Raw genomic sequence first — 20,553 nt, 5'->3', positions numbered from 1 at the left:
AAAAGAGTTGATTGCGGTTCGCCTTTGTGAGATTACCTAGGTAAATACTATTTTGGGAAATGCATGGAATCAAAAGATCTTTCTGTTCGGCTAAACATTCTTTCTTCTTTCAATTCCCTACCGCATTTAAAATGAAGTCCAAAACAAAAAACATCAAAGAAAACAATATCCGATGTAGGTATGTAACAGATAAGACGTGATACTAGTCTTGAGACTGCCGTTGATACGCAAAGCCGGTCACCTGATATGGTTGGCTCCTAAATCGGGCCAGTGGTCCCCTAAAACAGCCTCCTTTTGCCGGCAGGCCCGTAGATCGCCGCTTGCCATGGGTAACAACGCTAAACCTTGCTTGCTGACTCATCCCTATCTTTTGCCTCCAGCCTATTTCATTCTCTGCCCCTCCCCTTCTTTTCTATCTTCTACTTAACTACCGACCAACAATAACAACAACCACTCTCCCTTCCCGATCAACCACTCGTTTCCCTCCTTCCACCTATCACGCTCCAGACGGATTCTACTTAGAAGCAATCCCCAGCTACACGAAAAGCCGCTATCGATGTCCATCGAGAACCTCAAGACCTATGATCCCTTCGCAGATGCCGAAGCCGATGTAGATGCGGTCCAGTTAGGTGGCAAGAAAGAGGACTACGTCCACATTCGTATCCAACGTGAGTAGCCTCCCTACAAACGCGGTCCAAGCAACCGTGAACTAATCCGCCTTCCCTCCGACAGAGCGCAACGGTCGTAAGACGTTGACCACGGTCCAAGGCCTTCCTCCCAAGTTCGACCGCAAGAAGATCCTCTCTGTCATCAGAAAGAAGTTCGCCTGCAATGGTACGGTCGTAGCCGATGAGAACATGGGCGAAGTCATCCAACTACAGGGTGATCAACGCAAAAGCATGCAGGAGTTCCTTGTTGGCAAACAAGGACTCGAGCTCGACCCCAAGATCATCAAGATCCACGGATTTTAAACCGGCACTATAGTGCTTTCACACCAATCACTCTGCCTACTAGCAGTACAGAATCAGGGGACGGATAAACAGCCGTTGGAGTTTACAAACTATACTACACCCTCCATAGGCAGTTGAGCAGAATGGATTACTCGGGGGCCGTAAGAGGTAACCCCCTTGTTACACATGAACACTCTTGTTTTGATATTGTCTTATTTTGTGAATCGCGTAATAATTGTACTTCTCATGCGGAAGAGGTAGTCTCGCATTTTGCTTGGCAGGATGTATGTAGTCTTGCGCCGTGTATGTTGTTACCAGTTTGGACATTTGGGCCCAAAACACAACAGGTGACGTCCGCAAATGTACAATTGTCTGTCACATGCAGAGCTCATGCAGAAACCCTGAACATGTTCTTGGCTTCAAATCTCGAGTGTCTGTAAGAACAAGCTCTGGTGAGTTGCAATAGCTACCCCCTTGCCCCCTCTTGAGAGGTCCTGCAAGCAGGGGATCGTATGTTTCCTATCACGGCGTGGGGTCAACATATCCAGGGGAGCAGTTGTAGGGGGAGAAACCGCTCCTCTCTTGATTAGATACCTACGTACGTCATTTGTTGGGCTTGGCACCTCGACAACGCAATTTCTCACCCCGATGCATCGTTGCCCCTGCCCCCGTAGCACGTATCAATTGGTTACAACGTACAACAAAATACTTGAGTTTACCTAATCTGATAGCTTACTTGCCTATTGGCACATCAAGAAATAGACGCAGAGACAAAGACAAGTCCTATAGTATTCCAATTGTAGATGTAAATAGAAGAGGGGTCGGGTGCACCTATGTACATCCTAGGCAAGTGTCAAGCCACACCTGTACATGCAGCACGCAATTTCAATGTGTTAGACCAATTTCGCCAGGGCTCCTCCCCCCCTACAGACCGTGCTGGGAAGGAGAGCTGCTGGCTGCTAGCACCGAAGGTACTGTATGCATCCCCCGGGCCAAACAATGTTTAGCGCCCGCACCGCCCATCTACCCTACCGCCGTGTTGTGCCTTGCCTGTTGGTACCCAAAGCTGCCCCCCCTCTGCCAGTTGCCCATGCTTCTTGCTCCTTGGCCTTGCCTGCTGCAGTTTGCAAAGCCTTCCTGGTCCAGTTGTTCTCTCTTTGACCAAGCCAGCCACACCAAACCAAGCCAAACTTGACTCTCTCCACACAACGACCACCGGCCAAGATACCCCTCGATGATTTCACGTTCCCTCACTGTCCATCCTGTTCATCTGGAGCATTAAAGAAAAGGCATTTCGCAATACATTAGAATTCTAGATTTAATCCTCTTCCTGGAGTCAGCCTATTCCTGGACCTGGACCGTCCCCGCATCGCACCGCACCGCAGTCGCAACCCGCTAGGTTTCTTTTGCCAAAAACCCGTAGTAGTCCCCCGAACGGCACTAATTGGACGAGGGAGGAGTGCAAGCCTTACGAGCTGGTGCTTGGTATGCAACCCCGGTGAAGCGGCTGGTAGCAAATCTCGTTGTCGTTGCATCACATTCACTTACGCACGCGACTAGCAACAAACCCTCATCCAATTCCCATACAACTGCAACAACACCACCGAATTCATAACCGACCCTGCAGTTCGCCATGGCTGACGCGCCGAATGCGAACGACGAGCTCTACCCCATCGCCGTGCTTATAGATGAACTCAAGGTCCGTACAACCAACCATGCCTGGCTGCTACCTGTCCGCCCGTCACGACATCAACCACCGCCATCACTCCCGCCACAGCAGCAGCAGCCTCTCTTTTGCGTTGCACGTCGCTAACTACTCCGCAGCATGATGATGTCCTCCTCCGCCTGAACGCCATCCACCGACTTTCCACCATCGCCCTCGCCCTGGGAGCTGAGCGCACTCGGGAGGAGCTCATCCCCTTTCTCGATGGTCAGCCACAATCCACCCTCCAACTTCACCTCCCGTCGTAGCCTACTAATACGCGTCGAACAGAGTCGGTCGAGGATGAAGACGAAGTGCTAGTTGCACTCAGCGAGGAACTCGGCAGCTTCATCGAATACGTCGGTGGACCTCAATGGGGACACGTACTGCTGTCTCCCCTCGAAAACCTCGCTGCCATCGAGGAACCCGTCGTCAGAGATAAGGTGAGCTCAGCCCTTTTCGTGTTTGTCGCCTCTCGGGCTTGTCCACTCACACAAATTTGATAGGCCGTCGAGTCGCTCAATAAGATCTGCGAGGAGCTGTCGCCCCAACAAGTCGAGGAATATTTCATCCCTCTCACCATTCGTCTCGCCAAGGCAGACTGGTTTACCTCGAAGGTCTCGGGATGCGGTCTTTTCACTACGCCCTACAAGAAGGTCTCCCCGGCCATCCAAGTCCAACTGCGCCAACAATTCGGGCTCTTGGTCCACGATGAGACACCCATGGTCCGAAGACAGTCGGCCACCAACATGGCCAAATTCGTAAAGGAGATGCCAGCCGCCATCGTCGTTGACGAAATGATACCCCTCTTCCAACACCTTGCACAGGACGACCAGGACAGCGTGCGCCTGTTGACCGTCGAAATCCTCATTGCCATTGCCGAAGTCGTCCCTAAAGAACAGCAAGCTAGCCATGGGGTTCTGCTCACATCTCTGCGCAACCTGATAGAAGACAAGAGCTGGAGAGTCCGATACATGATTGCCGATAGATTTGAAAAGGTATGCATTGAGGCACCGGTATCAACACGGTGTGCACGAATAGCTGACAAGTTTGGATAGATCGCCAAGGCGGTAGACGAGGAGGTCGTTTCACGGGACCTGGTACCCTCTTTCGTGAAGCTGCTGAAGGACAACGAGGCTGAAGTCAGAACTGCGATTGCTGGTCAGATCCCTGGTTTCTGTGCTCTGGTCGACCGGACTACACTCCTGAATGAAATTATGAGCTCGGTTGAAGACCTGGTGTCGGATACCTCGCAGCACGTCCGTGCCGCACTCGGTACTCAGATCAGTGGCCTGGCACCCATCCTGGGCAAGCAAGAGTAGGTGAAGCCAGATACGGATATGCGTGCAGGATGCTAACTGGCAACGTACAGGACGATCGATCACTTGCTGCCCATGTTCCTCCAAATGCTGAAGGACGAATTCCCCGAAGTGCGCCTGCACATAATCTCCAAGCTGGAGCTTGTTAACCAGGTTATTGGCATCGATTTGCTTTCACAATCGCTGCTCCCTGCTATCGTCCAGCTTGCCGAGGACAAGCAATGGAGAGTCAGACTCGCTATCATTGAGTACATCCCCTTGCTTGCAAGCCAGCTGGGTGTACAGTTCTTCGATGAGAAGCTGAGTGGACTCTGCATGGGCTGGCTTGGTGACACCGTCTTCTCTATCAGAGAGGCCGCCACGCACAACCTGAAGAAGCTTACGGAGGTCTTCGGAGTGGAGTGGGCTAGCGAGGCCATCATCCCGAAGGTCATGGCTATGGGCCAGCACCCCAACTACCTTTACCGAATGACCACCTGCTTTGCCATTACGGTAAGTCCTGATACGTATCCATTATTTCTGATCAGACACTAACAGTTCTCAGACCTTGGCAAGTGTTGTCAGCTTAGAGGTCATCAGCGAATCGATTCTGCCCATGCTTGACAAGCTGGTTGCGGACGAGATCCCCAACATCCGATTTAACGTGGCCAAGACGTATGCGGCCCTGATCGATGTCTTAAAACGTCTTCCGGAGCAGGGCACGCTCTACTCGCTAGAAAAGGCTGGAGAGAAGGACATCACGGCCTCGCCCAAGTCGTTGGAGCTCATTAACGAGAGAGTCTTGCCGTGCCTGGAGAAGCTGCAGAAGGATGACGACGTTGATGTCAGGTTCTTCGCCACGACAGCGGCAGCAGCTATCCCCGGCGCAGGGGGAGATCCTATGAACACGTCGCCTTAGAAGGGACAGGCTCATAATGAAACAACTCTGTCCAGACTTCCTCGCGTGGAACCCGACCCCACAACCGACTCCAAAATGGTGATACTGGAAAGCATTGAACTATGAAATACCCCTACCACTGTTGTCCACCTGGAGAGCTTTGAGAGACACACAGTACTTCTATGACAGAAGGTCAGAGACTTGGTCCTACTAGAAAAGTAGCATTCAGGTTTTGGGAGTCGGCCATGGATTGATATAGACCCCGGCATAACGAGTCTCAGGGAGCGTGGAGCAGGAAGGACTCGAGTACGAGGCATGCTTCTTCTCGCAACGCAGCCGAGAAACAGTTGTATGAGTAGTACAGGTTACGTAGTTGAGGTCACGAAAAAAGAATAAATGCAATGATTTGAGATCGATTGATGTACGTTTCCTTCATCTTAAGTTACCGGGCATGGATGCAATCAGAGTTGTCATGAAGCTCTAGCCATTTTCCGGAAACACAAACTGCTGATGGTCGACCCCTTAACGCCGCCAAAACTAAAGCTGGGATACTCGACCCGCCCGACCTGCTGGAACCTCCAGCTGCGCTCTTCGGCCTCGTCCGACTGTCCCTCCTGCTGCTGCTGCTCGCCGGCGAACCACTTGTCGAGCTCCTCCTCGGTCCAGTTGCAGCTCGTGACGAGGAACAGGCCACCCTCGCGCACGAGCGGCAGCACCCGCGCGCGGTAGTTTTCCGACACGCGCCGGCCCGTGGCGGGGTCCGTCTCGGAGCTCAGCGAGATGGCGTCGAAGGTGCCCTTGTCGAGGACCACGTCCCAGCCGCGGCCGCCGTGGGGGGACTTGGCGGCGAGGGGCTGCGAGGGGGTGAGGATGTCGTGGATTTGGAAGTCGATGGCTTCTGCTGCCTCCGCCTCCGCCTCCGCCTCCGTTGCCAGTGTCTCTTTTTGTTCTTCATCGTCGTCGTCGTCTGATTCGTCATCGTCGCGGGTGTGCCGGGGCGTCAACCCCTTGCGCCGGGCGTCCTCGATGCGCCGCGCGAACTCGACGCTGCGCTCGCTGTAGTCGACGCCCAGCATGGGGCCTGTCCAGCCGGCGTCGCGGAGGCCGAAGAGCATGTCGCCGTTGCCCGTGCCGAGGTCGAGGAAGCTCGTGTTGGTCTTGGTTTCGGCTTTTTGCTGTGGGGACTTCTTGTCGTCCTTGCCCTCTCCTTCGTCGTCCTCGTCCTCGTCATCGTCAGAGGAAACTTGGAAAAAGTCGGCCAGGAACTCGATCAGCTTCTCCTGCGCGTCCGAATCCTCGAACCAGTTGGTCCCCGTGTCGGCCGGGTCGTGCGCGTGGTTGGTCAGCTCGTTGGTGTAGAGGTTGTCCCAGCTGTTATGATTGGGGCGAGGAACGTGTTAGTCAGGTAGTAGCCAATGCAGTTTGCGCAGCGCATTTGTAAAGAAAGCCACACAAGGCTAAGTCGATGCCAGTACGTTGTATAAGAAGGCATGCGTACAACCATGGTGAATGACGTAAAGGGCAGTGGCAATGGCAAAGGGTAGGTAGGCATTCTCGGATTAGGCCAGTACGAACTATTCTTTGGTCCCGAGCTCTGAGGGCTCCAGATGTGTTGGCTTCGTCGCCATTTTGTTTGTGGTCTTGCTGGGGAACAGGATGTTGTGATGCTCTTGTCGCTTTCACGATCGAATACCGCAGCAGAAGCGCAATCTGTCTTGGGTCGCAGTTATGGTTGCTATGCAAGTGTTTACAGGGCAGATCTGCTCTGGGTTCTACAGCGCAATCTTTCGATATCTATTTCTAGCTAAGGGCTTCGCGGGGTTATCTTCCAACAGCGAATTTGTTGATGGTCGCATGGAGGGGCAACTGGCAGAAACTGATAGTGTTCAGGCATGGTTGGGCAATAGTACCCAAGGCGGCAGGCGGTGAAGCTGAATCACTATATCCAATCCCCTTTCGACGTGATTCCTACATCATAAGGGAACTATAGATCGTTGAACATATTCAAGAAACCCAAAACTGCCAGGGGTATAAAAGAAGGAGCTGACCCGAGTGCCTTTTTAGAGCTCCTCGACTTCAACATCCCTTCACTTCCATTGCGCTTCTTCAAAAGCACCAACTGCCTCTTTCTTTTACCGAGTGCTCGCTCGTCACCCACGACTTCAACTCCGAGTCGACTCGAGGTGTTGGAGCTTGGATTTTACGCCAACCCAGTATTACCATCTAGCCCTCCCTGCTTCCAATAAATAGCAATGTGCTAAGCCCCCAACTCCGCTCGGATATCCCGTACTTAAGCATCAAGAATACCAGAATGGCTAGCAACGCTTGTAATCATGACCTCGTCCAACGTCCAGCCCGCTATCACAAAGTCCACACCGGTGCCTTAACCAGCACCTGTCGTCCTCGTACCTCCACTGCTATGAATCCAGCAAAACGGACCTTACTAGCGTCCTTTTGGGGAGGTGGTGCTGTCGGTTCCGCCATGTCAGTATTCGAAACAATGCTGCCTTTTCTACTTCCGGGCTGCTGTTGGCTTCCCAGCATTGTCAACATACCACTCTTGGTCTTCTCACGTTTTGCTGCTTTCTCATTGTCCTTGCCGCTCTCTTCTCCTTCTTCGGGGTCTGGTAGGGGAGGGAGCGCCTGCTTTTCCGTCTCCATGAACTCTGCTTTGATCGCTTCACCAGGCAGGGGTAACACCAAAGCCACATCCCGGCTCTCCAACGACAAGTTAGCCGCAATCCCCACGGCCAGCTCCACAATCATCGCCACACTCCCGTCTACTCCTGGCGGCGGCGGTTCTACCATATGCTGGTACAGATGCGCCGTGAGGTTGGTCGATGTCAGTGTGGTGAAGTCTTGGCGGTGATCGCCGCTCTCGGGCGCGTTCAGGGCCTGCTGAAGACCTTCCAGTGTAGCCATCCGCCAGCTCACCACCTTGGATGTCAGGGCCTCGAATTCCTCTGCTGCGCTGAGCGTGTAAGAGAACCGGCGAATGTTCTGCTCAATGCGCTTCAGGTGCTGGCTAAGTTCGATCTCAAGAGCGGGGTGGAAGCACTTGTTGAAGATCTCATCCACAACCCACCGAATGATGACGGCGCGTCCAACAGCCGTCATCTCCTGTTTGCCCGTCTTGATCGCCTCAGCACTGACATATCTCTCGATCCAGCTGGGTACCGTCTTCCAGTCTTTACGAATGTTGAACGACAGGTTGTTGATCGCGCCGTTCAAGCGGTTGAATCTGGTTTGGTACTCATTGTCATCAAGCGCTGTGCGGGATTGCGAAATCCGTTGGTTGGCCACAGCGTTCTGAAGCTGTTCGACCTGGCCATTGAGCTGCTCTATTTGCGCCTTGCCGTCAAAATAGAGTCTCTTCACGTTCTTATACTTGGTCACTGCAATATCCATTAGTCAATAATCAGGTCACCAGAAAGACACGAGAGAACGAAGCGTACGAAGATCTTTGAACTGCTTCTCGGGGTCAGATTCCCGCTCCGGGTTAGAAGGCTGGGGGCTGTTGCGTCCGGCCTCAGCGCCTGCAGTATCGAACTGCTGTCGTTCTGGCACATTGCTTGCACGGTAGGCCTGTACGTTCGCGGGGACACCAGGCGTGGGAGGAAGTGAACTAAGGTTGGATCCTCCCTGGCTGTGGCGATAGCCCGGAGGCGGGCCGGGAGGGGGTTCAACTTGACCAGCAGCCCTCATGTTCTTCTCATTCTCGCCTGATCTACGGGTAGAAGAAGGAGGTGGACCGGGCGGAGGCGGCATGTTGTCCGACTGTGATGCTGGAGAGGAAGACACGTGAGGCTGGACTTGTCGCTGATCTAGCTGGGCGTAACTCAGGGCAGGAGTGTGCTGTTCGTTGAATATGACAGATGACCGTGCGTCGGTGTCGGTAATGGGAGAATCATGCGACAGCTGGGAGACGGTCTCGGGGTTGGGGTGCTGAGCCTCAGCTCCTAGATGAGTGGTGTACAGCGGCGGAGGATTACCTTGCTGATATTGTACTTGACCTGGCGGGGGAGGGTATTGCTGACGATACTGATCTTGAGCGGGGTCGACGACGACGCGTCCGTATAGCTGTTGTTGTGGTGACTGTTGCTGCTGTTGATCGGCCTGAACATGGGCCTGGGCCTGCTGTAGAAGCTGCTGGGCACGAATTTGGTGCTGGTAGGCGATGTCGTCGTTTGCACTGTAAGGCGAGGAATCTTGGTCGGTGGGAACCTGCCGGATAGTGGTCTGGTGGGGGTGGGGGCGGGGCTCCTGGCTGTTTGCACCTGCACTCTGCAGCTCGGGGCTGATGGCAATATTGTTGTGGTCGCGATTGTAGCCTTGTTCGCTGTCACCACCGCCTTGGGAAAGTGGTGAAGGATTGACGGGTTGGTGGCCTAACGAAGGCGGGGGTTGTTGTTGTTGTGGTTTCGGCGGCGGTGGTGGTGGTTGCTCCTGGTCTTGCGGCGGCCAGTCAGAGGGCTGCAGCTGAGGTGTCTGCTGCTGCTGCTGTTGCTGCTGCAATTCAATCGAGCTCTGCGAAACACCTATAGTCCGAATCGAGGGCGGGAAGTTGCTGCTGATCCGCTTAGACGACTTGCGTCCGAGGCCAGGTGAGTTGTCGTAGGAATTTTGGTGCTGGTGGTAAGTGTGTTGATCCGAAGAGGAAGGGTTGCTGCTGTGGTTGCTGCTGTTACTGCTGCGACCGCTGGCCGATGATGCACCAGCTACAATCTTCTTGATCAGCTTTCTAGCGGATCGCTTGTTTTCTGTGGGGCCGGCGGGCGGCTGCTGCTGCTGCTGCTGATGGTGCTGTTGAAATGGGGCACCGATGGCCTGCTGTTGCTGCTGCTGGCCTGAAAGTGGATGGCCCAGGTGTTGGCCCTGGGAAATAATAGGGGAGCTAAGGGTCTGCGGCAGGTCGTCGGCCGAGCTTGCAGCTGTGAATTGCAACGGCGCCTGGATGGGTGTAGAGACCTGCTGGGGATAGCGAGTTGATTGGGATCGCGACACCTGCTCGGAAAAGTCTTGGCTGGTTTGCGATTTGGGAGGCGGCCGTGGTGCGAATTGCTGTTGTTGAAGGTGGTTGATATTGATGTTGTTGGCAAAAGCAGCGGAATTATTCGCTGGGTCGCTGGTGTGGCCGGCGGGGTGGTTTGACGTAAGGGCGGTGGGATCAGTGGTGGTGCTCTGCCCCGGGTTGCTGCTATTATTATTACCGCCTGAGTAGCTCGGGGGTTGACCCTGTTGTTGCACTAAAGGCGGCGGAGGACCCTGCTGCTGGTGCTGCTGAAATTGGGGCACCTGCTGCTGGAGTAGTGGCGGCTGATCCTGTTGCTGGCGCTGAAACTGCTGCTGCTGCTGTTGCTGCTGCTGCTGGATGCGCAATTGAAGCTGTTGCTGCTGCTGAGCCGAGCGAGGATCCTGTTGTAGATAAGATGAGTCGCTTGAACTCAGAGCCGTGGAAGAGGCAGAGGGTGGAGTATGTGCAGAGCCCGCAAGAGAGCCCGTGCCGGATGATGAGGTGACAAGAGTTGAGAGGGGCGGCGGCGGCGGTTGCTGCTGAAGCTGCTGCTGCTGCTGTTGCGCTTGTTGCTGTTGCTGAAGCTGCTGGTGCTGCTGCTCAGCGACCAGGTTATGCTGAGATCGATTGCTCTGCTTTCCAAGGCGGCCGAAGGAGGGCATAGTTATGTTTATTACCCACTCCTTGGAATGGGGAGGGAACAATACAAATAATACAACAATAAAACACCAACTAGTTTGGAATAAGTTGCTTGCGCCTTCTTTGACTCAAACCTGTCCTGTCCTGTCCTGTTCAAGGCAAGAGAGAGTGAAAAAATCGGCAGGATGGGCTTTAACCACACACCACACACACACACACCGTACAGCCGTATGTACCACACACACACACACCAGATAGATGGGAACCCGTACAGGGAAATAGATGTGCGTGGTGGGAGGAGCTGTGTGCTGCGCGTTTGGCGGTGCTGTGCTGAGAGCTGCAGTTCAAGGGGCCTGCAATCAGACAAAGAAAGATGGGACGGATGGGATGAATTGGCCGTATTCTTTCGTCGGATTGATCACACTTGCCCGCCAACGCTGACAAGCTTCTCTGGTCCGAATCGAGTCAAGTTGATGGGTCCAGGTCTCTTCCTCTGCAGCTGTATTGCAGGGGGGGAGGCAACTTCAAAGGGGCTGTGCAACGAGAACACCTCCAATACCAGCGGGTTAGTCCCAGTGCCACTCGCGCTTTCTCAACTTCGGTCTCTTTCTGCTTACCTTGGCCTGGGATGTACCATACGTATGTCAAGTATAGTGGGATGGTCGCAGGATGGGAAAGATAACGGGACCGGCAAGGGTAGGTAGTAGTAACAGTAAACCTGTGTGTTCAGTTTCTCTCTTTCTGTGTCTGTCTGGCTGTCTGTCACTATTTGACGTAGGCTTGGCAGCTAGGCTTGAGGCTACTCCATTCCCGGCGTATTATTGCTTTACCGGACGAAGTAGGCTCTCTCAGCATCAAAGGAGCGATAGCACTAAGCCCTGGCTCCTATGCCTCGTAGTGGGGGGTGGAAATAGGAATGGGCACAAAGGCAGGACGGGAGAGCTATAGTGAGGTAAAGTGACAAAGCCACGGATGTGTGTGTGGCCAAAAATGGGACTGATTATCAAAAATTCATCAAGCTCCGGCCGCAGTCGAGATTGACACTCTCGCCAAAGCGCGCTTCGTGATACCAATAGATGGGTCAGAGGATCGTGGGCAAATTTGTCCCGCTTGGTTCGGCACGGTTGGGAAACGGGAAAAGGAGGATGTCAAACGGGAACAGTGAGAGTTGTAGGTTGGAGAGAGAATCCCTACTTCAGCCCATGCCTCCAAACGGGGGAATGATCTGGCTTGCTGCTGCTGCTGCCACCAGGGGCATACTGCTGTACATACGCATCCATTTTCAATCACCATCCTCGCCTACGCTTCCCAGCTCCTTACTGGCCGGCCACATTGGACAAGACAAGACAGGATAGCCAACCGTATTGGGGTGTATGTAGCTCGGAGTTGACCAGAAACCCAGGTAGGTCCAAGCCAAGGTAGCTTCTGGCCCCCGCCTTCTGACTAAGAAGCTAGCTAGCCCTGCGACACATCAAAACGTGATGGCGATGCTTCAGCACATTTGCCGCGCGAAGAAAGTGCTCAATCTCACCTGGGTCAAAGACTTGCTCCGGATTGGACAGGCTCTCTAGTCCCGACAGATGACAGGTCTACCGTAATCAGTACCAACTTACTCACCGAGTGTATTGTGGAATGGGCAGGATGGGGTCCGTTGGTATACTCAATTGCTATACGAACCCAAGTTTCCACATTGGCAGATCCTTCCAGAGCCATATTTACTATAACATGGCAATATACTCCGTAGCTACTTACACATTTTTTATCTGCTACCGGTTTGCTTGAACCCCACCAGCCTAGGGTTCACCGTCTGGTATTCTCCTCTACAACGTTAAATAATAGCAATCGCAAACCAGAGGATTATGTTCCATCATGTTCTGCCACGATACTGAAGGTGAAAACATGGTCAACCGTTACTTGTCCGTCTTGCGTCAGTTCTATGATGCTTCCCGCCTATACGAGCTCGGCGCAAGTGCAATCGCATTCGGCACGAAGTATCGCCATACGATACAATGGCGCATGACGGGGGCAATATAGCAACCTCGGCATGCACCGCCAGGGTCTTACGGTATCGTTCTGTGGTCGAATTTGACGTGAAACCGCCCCCAAGGATTCCCCACGATATGTTTTTATGTCACTGACTGAGAGTTTGGAAACACAGAAACAAGTTGAGATGCATCTCAACCCAAAGAGCTCGTGGGTGAGTGGGGACCCCTAATTCATGCAAGCCCAACCCCTGTAGGAGTGGTGTGGTAAGGGCTATTAATAGAATGGGTAGCGGGTCGCTGGAAAAGTACAGCGTCGATCGCACCCGTTCCCACAATAGCTTTAATTCATCACCGAAGGCTTCATCCGCAACTCTGGCTTCAAGTTTGCTGACGGTCACAGGCCGGCTGCTGGGACGATATGTATATGTAACATCGCCGCCTGAAAGCAGTAAGTTCACAGAAAAAGTAACGAAGAAAGCAAGGAGATCTGCGAAAAGAGACCCCAAATGACGCCAAAAGTAACGTCGCGAGATAGAGAATCTGGCCGGCGGTCCGATGATGACAAGTTGCGGCGGAGTCAGCTAGCCAGTGCCAGCCCTATGCTGATTGGCGCAAGGTGGCAAACCCAGGCCATGAGAGCCTGAATGGTAGGTCTAGTTCTGATGCATCTCGGCCTTTTGGCCACCGAACGTGCTTTGGTCGAAAAAACCTATGCCACATGCTACATGTTACCTTGATCGGGTTGCTGTTAAGATGCCGAGCTGAGAACTCGGCAGCATGTCCCATTCCCGATGTAACAATGCGGCATGTACAGCCTCGCTCTTCCTGCATGGGGTCAACCTGTATGTGTATGCATTGCATATTCGATAGAAACTTGCGGTGACAAAGTTCCTTCGTTGACAGACGCAGAATACTCCAAATCTGGATCGCGAACCCCAAGTCGGCAGCGGATCTGGCACGCTCTTCGCCAACACTGCCCCCTTCTACGACAGTTTGCATATGTCAGCAAACGGCTCACAATGCTACTAGCAAGTCCGTGTGTTCCGGGACTTTACGGCCCAACAGTGGTGAACATACGACGACCTGGCGATGTGAATCGGGCACGATGGTATAATCTTGCACGCACATCCCATCCATACCGTATCAATCTCCGGGTTCAGGCGAACACTGCCCCCTTGAGGACGGTCTACGGTATATGAAACGCTTGATTGCAGTCCAGCCTGAGGGCCTTCAAGTGAACAATGAGCGATGCAACGTCAGCGGGCCAAATGTTGACCAAAATTAGAGTCGAGAAGCACACGCAGAAGGGGCTTACAAGTCCTGATCGTTGGATGCCGTATCGCGGTCCAGTCAATGCCAACGTGATAATACCAGAGGTGTGAAATATAGCACTGCCCTCATTTTGACGGCACGCGTCTTCCAGCGGCCGAGTCCAATGTTCGAGATCGACAATTGCCGTTCCAGAATTATCATCGCGATAACGGGACAGACGGCCCCCAAGTCCAGTTGTTCTAGTCGGTAACGGATCAACGTGCAATGAGCCTTCTCCGCTTGAATGGAAGCATCGCCACGAGTTCATGCACAAACAGTGTACCATTAGCCTTCTTCTGGTTGCAACTACCGACCTCCACGGAAGTGCAAGGCTGGAGAGTTGGAAAATAAGATGAGGATGCCATCCAATGTCACGTCAGTTACAGCAGGCCCGGTATGCTTGGTCTTGCGATTTTTTACTGACAGAGGTGTGTGGTTTGGGGGCAGCTGCACGACTCGGGCTTTCCCCCACAAGGAGATCACAATCTGCAATCGTCAATCTCCTGGATACCTATTCATGGCACTAACACAGAACCGGATGCATCAACGGAATTGTGGCTCGCGGGCGCTACCAAATCACGAGTCATGAAATCTCTGTAGCCTCCTGTCCATATTCACCTCTGCGTGCTTATACACGTGGGACCCGGCTTCAGCAGCACTTTTTGACATACAAGTCGAGCCGAGTGCGGGACGCTTCGGGTGTAACAAGCTGTTACAAACACGTGTGCATCAAAGAAAAGAAGTATTCGGAATGAGCGCTGCATCAACTGCCGCTGAGATATCGTGGTTGCCAGGACGCACAGCAGCCGACCAAAGAACGTATACCATGATGGCGATTTGTGCTTGAGACAGTTGGCGTCAGCTCTCCCCTCTGTGAAACCACGATAAGGCCATATTGATTCATGCGGTGAGCATACCGCCTCAAAGATCGTCATATATCAAGAATTGACGCAAGGCATCGTGGGTAAAGTATCGCACGGTTACTACCGAAAAAGAGGTGTATTGCTAAAGCAATCGTCGACGGCATTTGCCCCGATTGACCTCCCCCCCGCCTCTCGAAAGGTGGTTTCTGGAATCGTTCATTACTATCCAGGAGCTCTCTCTGCTTAGGATGGGACTGCGTATGCAGGGTGCTTGCATTTGATCCCGTGGTTGTCGGCCTGTGTCCCCAAACCGCATACGGGCCTGGAAGAATGCCTGGTGGCTTGGCCCGACTTCCAGAATCGTAAAGCGTGATGGACCAAAACGGGGAAGCTGACCGCTTTGGTCAATCTCGAGAAGTAGCCTGCCATTTCCGTGGTAGGGCGGCTGCTTACCGAGTTCCGTGGCACTGTGGTACGGAGGTGGATGGCTGCCCGTTCCGAGCAATACAAGCAGTAGGTGTCCCTGTGATATGTCGGAATATTTATCACAGCCACAAGAACCTACGGAGGGGTCTGCTTGTGCCCCTCCTCTGTTGTGAGAGAGTATCGTGGTGGCGGCCTTGCGAGAGGCCTCGGACCCTCGTATGAAGGCCGGTCTGGATTTCAGGGGCTTAACCATTACTGGTGGCCTTACGACCGTTCTCCCCCCTAAACAGGACTGCGAGAAGTGAGAAAAGCCACCCGATGATGATGACAGATATGGTATAGGATTCACTGAACCATATCAGTACACACGACCTTGCTGATGGCAGATCGTGTATTGGAGCCTCACGAATACCACGAGGATACAGATTGGGTCGGCCAGCATTCTTTGTGCTACTCCAGGGTGTATGTTTGTCTCGGTTGAGCCTGAACCTTCGGGGTATGTCCAATCAGTGTCATGGTATATTAGTGGCCTTTACATCTTGCATGGGCCAAAAACAGATCTTCGATGCAGAACGGCGCGAGACTCGGCCACATGGTGTAATGGTATGCCGACTTGCTGCATCCGTGGCAGGAATCCTAGGGGTGGCCAAGCTGGGCAAGGAAATTGGACTCGAGTTTGCTATGATCTAGCAAGCGGGCACATGCTCCAGGAATCATGCCCCCAGGAGGCAATCCCGACCCAATAGGCATCGCTGATGGCCTGGAGAGTTTCGAAGTCCGAGCGAAAGCCCGGAAACATAGAAGTGCCTTCGAGAAGCAAAACGGGTGGTTGCCGGCCAACCTGCATTCGGCGCCAGCATTCCATAAAAAGGAGAACTCAAGCAGGTACAGCGGCCGGCCGCAGGCATCCCTCGTGGTTTTCTTCCTATGAAGCGCGAACCACCGCCAGGCTCTTCACTGATGCGGTGTCGTGAGCCACACACTTGGCAATACAGAGCCACAGCATTGCTCTTGTGGTATGTTGCTCTTTATGACAAGTGACTGTAAAAGTCCATGGCCCTTACTTATCACAATCCAGCGGTGTGAATGGCCTTGAGTCGGTTTCTGCCTGTGTTTGTTGTTGTTGGGAGGTGCCGAGTACAGGTTGTGAATATAAAGCCTGGGAAAGCCTCCCTATTTATTCTGATGGCACCGACCATAGTCACAGCCCATCGCACCTGCCTCCGCAAGTCCTCCCCGCCAAGTATCTCACCCATTAACTGCGCAACACCCCTTTTGAGATACTTGCCTTTCCAGACCCGGCCAGAGCATCCCACACGATGACATTCCTTATCATTCTTAGCTTCCTGTTCTCCTTGGTGGCCTGCTTGCCTGGTCCTCTAGCCAACGTCGCTGGTCTCGCTGCCAACACGCAGTCTACCGGGCGCCAGACCTTGCATGATCGGGCACAGTTCTCCTTCAAGAACTGGACTTTGACGGAGGTCTGCATGGACTGTACACGCGCCTCCGCCGTTGACCTGTTCGACTGCGCATACACGTGTAAGAACATCCACGAATACATTGCATAGCAATGGGGAAAAGGAGATTTGCTCACAGCGAGGTAACCAGTCCACTGGCTTGATCCAAACTTCAACACATCTTCCTCCTGCAACAGCTCCTGGAAGTGGGACGGCATTACCATGCAGCATGGTCCCAACAATACCTACAACACCGACTACATAACATGCGAGATGCAGTTCCCCGAGGCGTGGCAATTGATGGTCAATAACATCACCGACGACGGACTGTTCGAGCTTGGTTTGGTCCACACGTGCAAAGACCATATGTAAGGCTCGCCTCTCCCCCCTTTTTCTTATGATGGTGAACGAAAGCCTGGCTAACAATACTCTCTGTCTGATTGTAGCCACTTCGACCCAGCAGAACTAGCTAATTTCTTCGCTTGGCCCAATGTTACGATGCAGCTCATTGGCCGAGACGAATACACCATTGTCTATGCAGCCGACGGACCCGTCTCGGTTCTCGTCCAAGGTTTAGACTCATCGCCAATATAGAGTGGCAGTCTTGGTTGGCATCAGGGCCCGTCAGCCCCTCCCCGCGTACTACGTCGGAGCCCACTCGATAGACCGGATTCACTGATGCCGGCGGTATTGGTGCTCTGTACAACCCCAGATGGATTACATTGGTTGCGCCAGTCCAACGGCGATCGGAGATGTGTTGCTAAAATGTTCAGGCCAAGGGGCTCAATGTGACCCATGTCCATCCTGAAGTCATGCTTCTAAGTAGTTAAGAAGGAATAGTAATGCAAATGATAAACCCTCTCGCTCGATTGAACCAGCAGACTGGATATGGTATTGAGGCACTCATACTAGCCAATCAGCCTGTTTCAGGTTATCTCGGGGGCCCTGAATCCCCTCAGTGATTGGATATAGTAAGTCTCGGCTAGCTTTCTCTCCTCAAGCGAAAACGGCCGGCAAATTGCTTGCTTCACCCGGTTTTCTGTACATGCTTGAGGCTCGCTCCGGTATTGCAAGGCCATCTCTTTTGGAAGGTCGAACCGGCCGCCCTGTTGCGGCTCTAGAAGACGATCACTACTTCAAACAGGTCGACAAGACGAGATTTATGTCTTGTGCACTGGGTAGGCCCGAATGGCCAATCCTCCAGGGTACCTATATATGCCCATGCTATAAGTGATATGGTGCATTTTGGAGATGGTGATGACGGAGCGAGGATCTATCTCAAAGTAGGAAGAAGATGCGAACGAACCCTCCCTTTTAAAGCTAGAAAGGAGAGGCCCGAAAAGGGATCTGCGTTTAGCGCAAACGCTATAATGAGGGTAGGAACCGGGATTGATGGGGAACGACCCCGGGGCTCGGCAATTCGGTCCTTCAGTCCACCAACGGAGATACGGGGCCGGGCGCCGTCGTAATCCCAAGCCGATGAAGCGAGGGGATGCCGAGTCCTGGGAGCTAAAGTCCCCAAGGACAACGCGTTCTGTACCCCACGCCTGTTCGTGTTCTAAGGGGGACATCTTCCAAATTCTTGGAGAAAAGTCCACTCGTCATGGATTGGACAATGCGTGGTCAGTACCACCCGACTCGACCTTGAACTTTCGAGAGGTTTCCGGTCCCATTCAGACATGCATGCATGCACGCATGCTTTCATCAGATGTGCACCTGGTTGAAGACTAAGCGAAATCTGAGGAGTGCGCTTTGGATAAGTAAAGAAGACTGAGCCAAGAGGTTTTGGAGACGACGCGTAGGAAACACCAAACCACGACCCAATGCGAAAAGCCTGATGAAGAATACGAAACTCGCGAAAGACTTATACGGCCTGCAGTCAAGGGCCCCCACACCTATGGGACTTCAAGATGGCCGGGAGAGACCGAGACCGAAGAAGCAGCATACAGACATCCACTATGTGAAAAGGTCGGGGCTGGGCAGCGCAGTCTTACCAAACTGCTGTCAATAAGTAGGTAGGAATTCCCCACGGGATATTGAAGATGACAGCTGGCACCAGAGCATATTCCTCTCGGTCGCCGGTGGTTGGTCAAGGTCAACATGGACCCGGGGGCACACCGCTCCCTTTATGTGCCGAACGACCCGACATCGCCCCCGAGTATCGGGGACAGTGGCAAGCAGTGCAGGTCCGAAAGCACTAAATATGGTACCCACATATCGTGATTCAACACCTTCTTATCTCTGGCCAGAGTGACGAGGCGGCTCTAAAGACAAAATGCAACCCTTCAGCTTCTTCCCACCTCACTTATTGAGCACTGCCGTCGACAAGAGGTAATCCGAGGGGCGTGATTTTTGGCACATCTATTTTCGTTTCCATGTCGTGTAACCCGGCTTGGCGAGGCTTGTAGAAACTCAAATCATGGCCGTGGTCACGGGGTCCACCGAGAAAACTACGAATGACGAAGTCCAAAAAGCGTCGACGTTCATTCGGGTTCCTCGAGCAATAGGGGGATTTTTGCTCAAGAATTGGATTATAATAGGCTTTGGCATTGCGTGCGTTCTTGCCTACTTCTTTCCCAGTAAGGAACTCCTATGGCCTTACGTATTTCGACCGTTGTGATTGGCTAACCGGATTGCAAGATGTGGCGGCCCGGGGTGGTATTATCAGATCCGAGTACTCGGTGCTCTACGGAGTTGTCGGTCTGATATTCTTCATCAATGGTATGCAGTTGTCGCCCGATAAGCTGAAACAGCATATCACAAACTGGCGTCTGCATATCCTGGTGCAAGGCATCGGCTTTGTTATAATACCGATCACAATGTTGAGTACTTGATCCCTATCTATACGATGAACGATGAAATTCTGACCTGAAGGTAGTCCTGATCCATATAGTCGTTGCCGCAGGTGGCGTGAGCTCCGGGGTCTTCGACCCTCGGATGCTAATGGGCATGATGGCAGTTAGTGCTATCCCTACCACCATAGCGTCCAATGTCGTAATGACTAGAAACGCGGGGGGCGACGAAGCTGCTGCTATCATCGAGGTGGTCATTGGTAATGTCGTGGGACCATTCCTGGCACCATCCCTGATATATGGTTTCCTGCCAGCGGATGCTGCCTTCGATCAGTGGCGGCCAGCAGCGCCGTCCAAGATGGGCCCGATGTACGCCTCCGTGATGAAGCAGCTTGGCCTGAGTGTGTTACTCCCTTTGGCAGTGGGACAAGCGCTGCGATGGATGTGGTCGAAGAAGGTTGAGTGGATATTGCAGAGGTTCCAATTGGCGAAGGTCTGCTCTCTTGGTTTGGTTGTGCTTATTTGGTCAGTACCTCCCCCCCCCCTTTTTGTGAATAGGGCACATATTTGGACTGCGCTTCTTCGTGTCCATGGCATTTGCTGATATATGCGCAGGTCAACGTTCTCAGGGGCCTTCAAGACTGGGGCTTTCTATCTGCCCTCCAAGTCCTCGATCGCTTTCAACATCGTTATGAATCTGGTGCTGTACGCGTTTTTCACCGTAATTTGCTTCTATGCGGCGTACCCTCCCCATTTTCTTACCAGGAACATTAACAAGATCGGTGCCGAGTCCGAAATGGGATCACGGCTCCCGCAAATACTGAGGCGTGCCTTGACAGTCAAACAACTTCCCAAAGTCGAAGTCATTGCCGTCTGCTTTTGTGGTGCAGCCAAGACGACTTCAGTCGGCATACCTCTGGCGGAAGCGATGTGGGCCCAGCATGATGACCTTACAAAGTCGCTTGTCCAAGTGCCTATCCTGCTTTACACGACGGAGCAGGTGTTTGTTGCCCAGTTTCTGACCATATTCTTCAGTTGGTGGCTGGAACGGGGGAGTGAAACGTCCGGAAACGAGCTGTGTGCTACCGATGCGGCCCCACTTGAGGCGGGTTTGGCACCTGCAGCGAACGCCAACGGCAGCGACTATGCGTGCAACGACAACAAACAGAAAGAGCCGGTTGAGAAGACTCAGCGTCTCTGAATGTCCAGCTAGCAGTC

At 53.1% G+C, this 20,553-nt stretch overlaps 6 protein-coding genes across 6 annotated transcripts; 4 read left to right on the top strand and 2 right to left on the bottom strand.

Moving 5' to 3' along the window:
• Window positions 1–520: 520 nt before the first annotated feature.
• Window positions 521–971, top strand: PG985_010210 (translation initiation factor SUI1; the record flags this gene model as incomplete). Its single annotated transcript, XM_066829978.1, has 2 exons — window positions 521–668; window positions 733–971. Exons 1-2 carry the CDS (start codon window positions 557–559, stop codon window positions 969–971), a joined length of 351 nt encoding a protein of 116 aa, XP_066682368.1. The 5' UTR covers window positions 521–556.
• Window positions 972–2,549: 1,578 nt separating this feature from the next.
• On the top strand, window positions 2,550–4,869 carry PG985_010209 (protein phosphatase 2 (formerly 2A)- regulatory subunit A; the record flags this gene model as incomplete). The annotated part of the gene is made up of 7 exons (XM_066829977.1): window positions 2,550–2,649; window positions 2,775–2,880; window positions 2,944–3,095; window positions 3,159–3,650; window positions 3,711–3,970; window positions 4,025–4,463; window positions 4,516–4,869. The coding sequence occupies exons 1-7, from the start codon at window positions 2,584–2,586 to the stop codon at window positions 4,867–4,869; spliced, it is 1,869 nt and encodes a 622-aa protein (XP_066682367.1). The 5' UTR covers window positions 2,550–2,583.
• A 449-nt stretch (window positions 4,870–5,318) lies between these two features.
• Window positions 5,319–6,476, bottom strand: PG985_010208 (protein-lysine N-methyltransferase EFM4; the record flags this gene model as incomplete). The annotated part of the gene is made up of 2 exons (XM_066829976.1): window positions 5,319–6,219; window positions 6,424–6,476. 2 exons carry the CDS (start codon window positions 6,474–6,476, stop codon window positions 5,319–5,321), a joined length of 954 nt encoding a protein of 317 aa, XP_066682366.1.
• Window positions 6,477–7,209: 733 nt separating this feature from the next.
• On the bottom strand, window positions 7,210–10,524 carry PG985_010207 (uncharacterized protein; the record flags this gene model as incomplete). Its single annotated transcript, XM_066829975.1, has 2 exons — window positions 7,210–8,243; window positions 8,304–10,524. 2 exons carry the CDS (start codon window positions 10,522–10,524, stop codon window positions 7,210–7,212), a joined length of 3,255 nt encoding a protein of 1,084 aa, XP_066682365.1.
• A 5,881-nt stretch (window positions 10,525–16,405) lies between these two features.
• PG985_010206 (uncharacterized protein) lies at window positions 16,406–17,137 on the top strand (the record flags this gene model as incomplete). The annotated part of the gene is made up of 3 exons (XM_066829974.1): window positions 16,406–16,625; window positions 16,695–16,911; window positions 16,990–17,137. 3 exons carry the CDS (start codon window positions 16,406–16,408, stop codon window positions 17,135–17,137), a joined length of 585 nt encoding a protein of 194 aa, XP_066682364.1.
• A 1,825-nt stretch (window positions 17,138–18,962) lies between these two features.
• Window positions 18,963–20,536, top strand: PG985_010205 (sodium bile acid cotransporter; the record flags this gene model as incomplete). Its single annotated transcript, XM_066829973.1, has 4 exons — window positions 18,963–19,122; window positions 19,184–19,369; window positions 19,422–19,860; window positions 19,951–20,536. The coding sequence occupies 4 exons, from the start codon at window positions 18,963–18,965 to the stop codon at window positions 20,534–20,536; spliced, it is 1,371 nt and encodes a 456-aa protein (XP_066682363.1).
• Between the last annotated feature and the right edge of the window lie 17 nt (window positions 20,537–20,553).

This window comes from Apiospora marii (assembly GCF_038362585.1).
Source record: "Apiospora marii strain CBS 49790 chromosome Unknown utg000006l_segment0_segment0, whole genome shotgun sequence".
Classification (NCBI taxonomy): domain Eukaryota; kingdom Fungi; phylum Ascomycota; class Sordariomycetes; order Amphisphaeriales; family Apiosporaceae; genus Apiospora; species Apiospora marii.
This window is presented reverse-complemented; position numbering and strand designations above follow the sequence as displayed.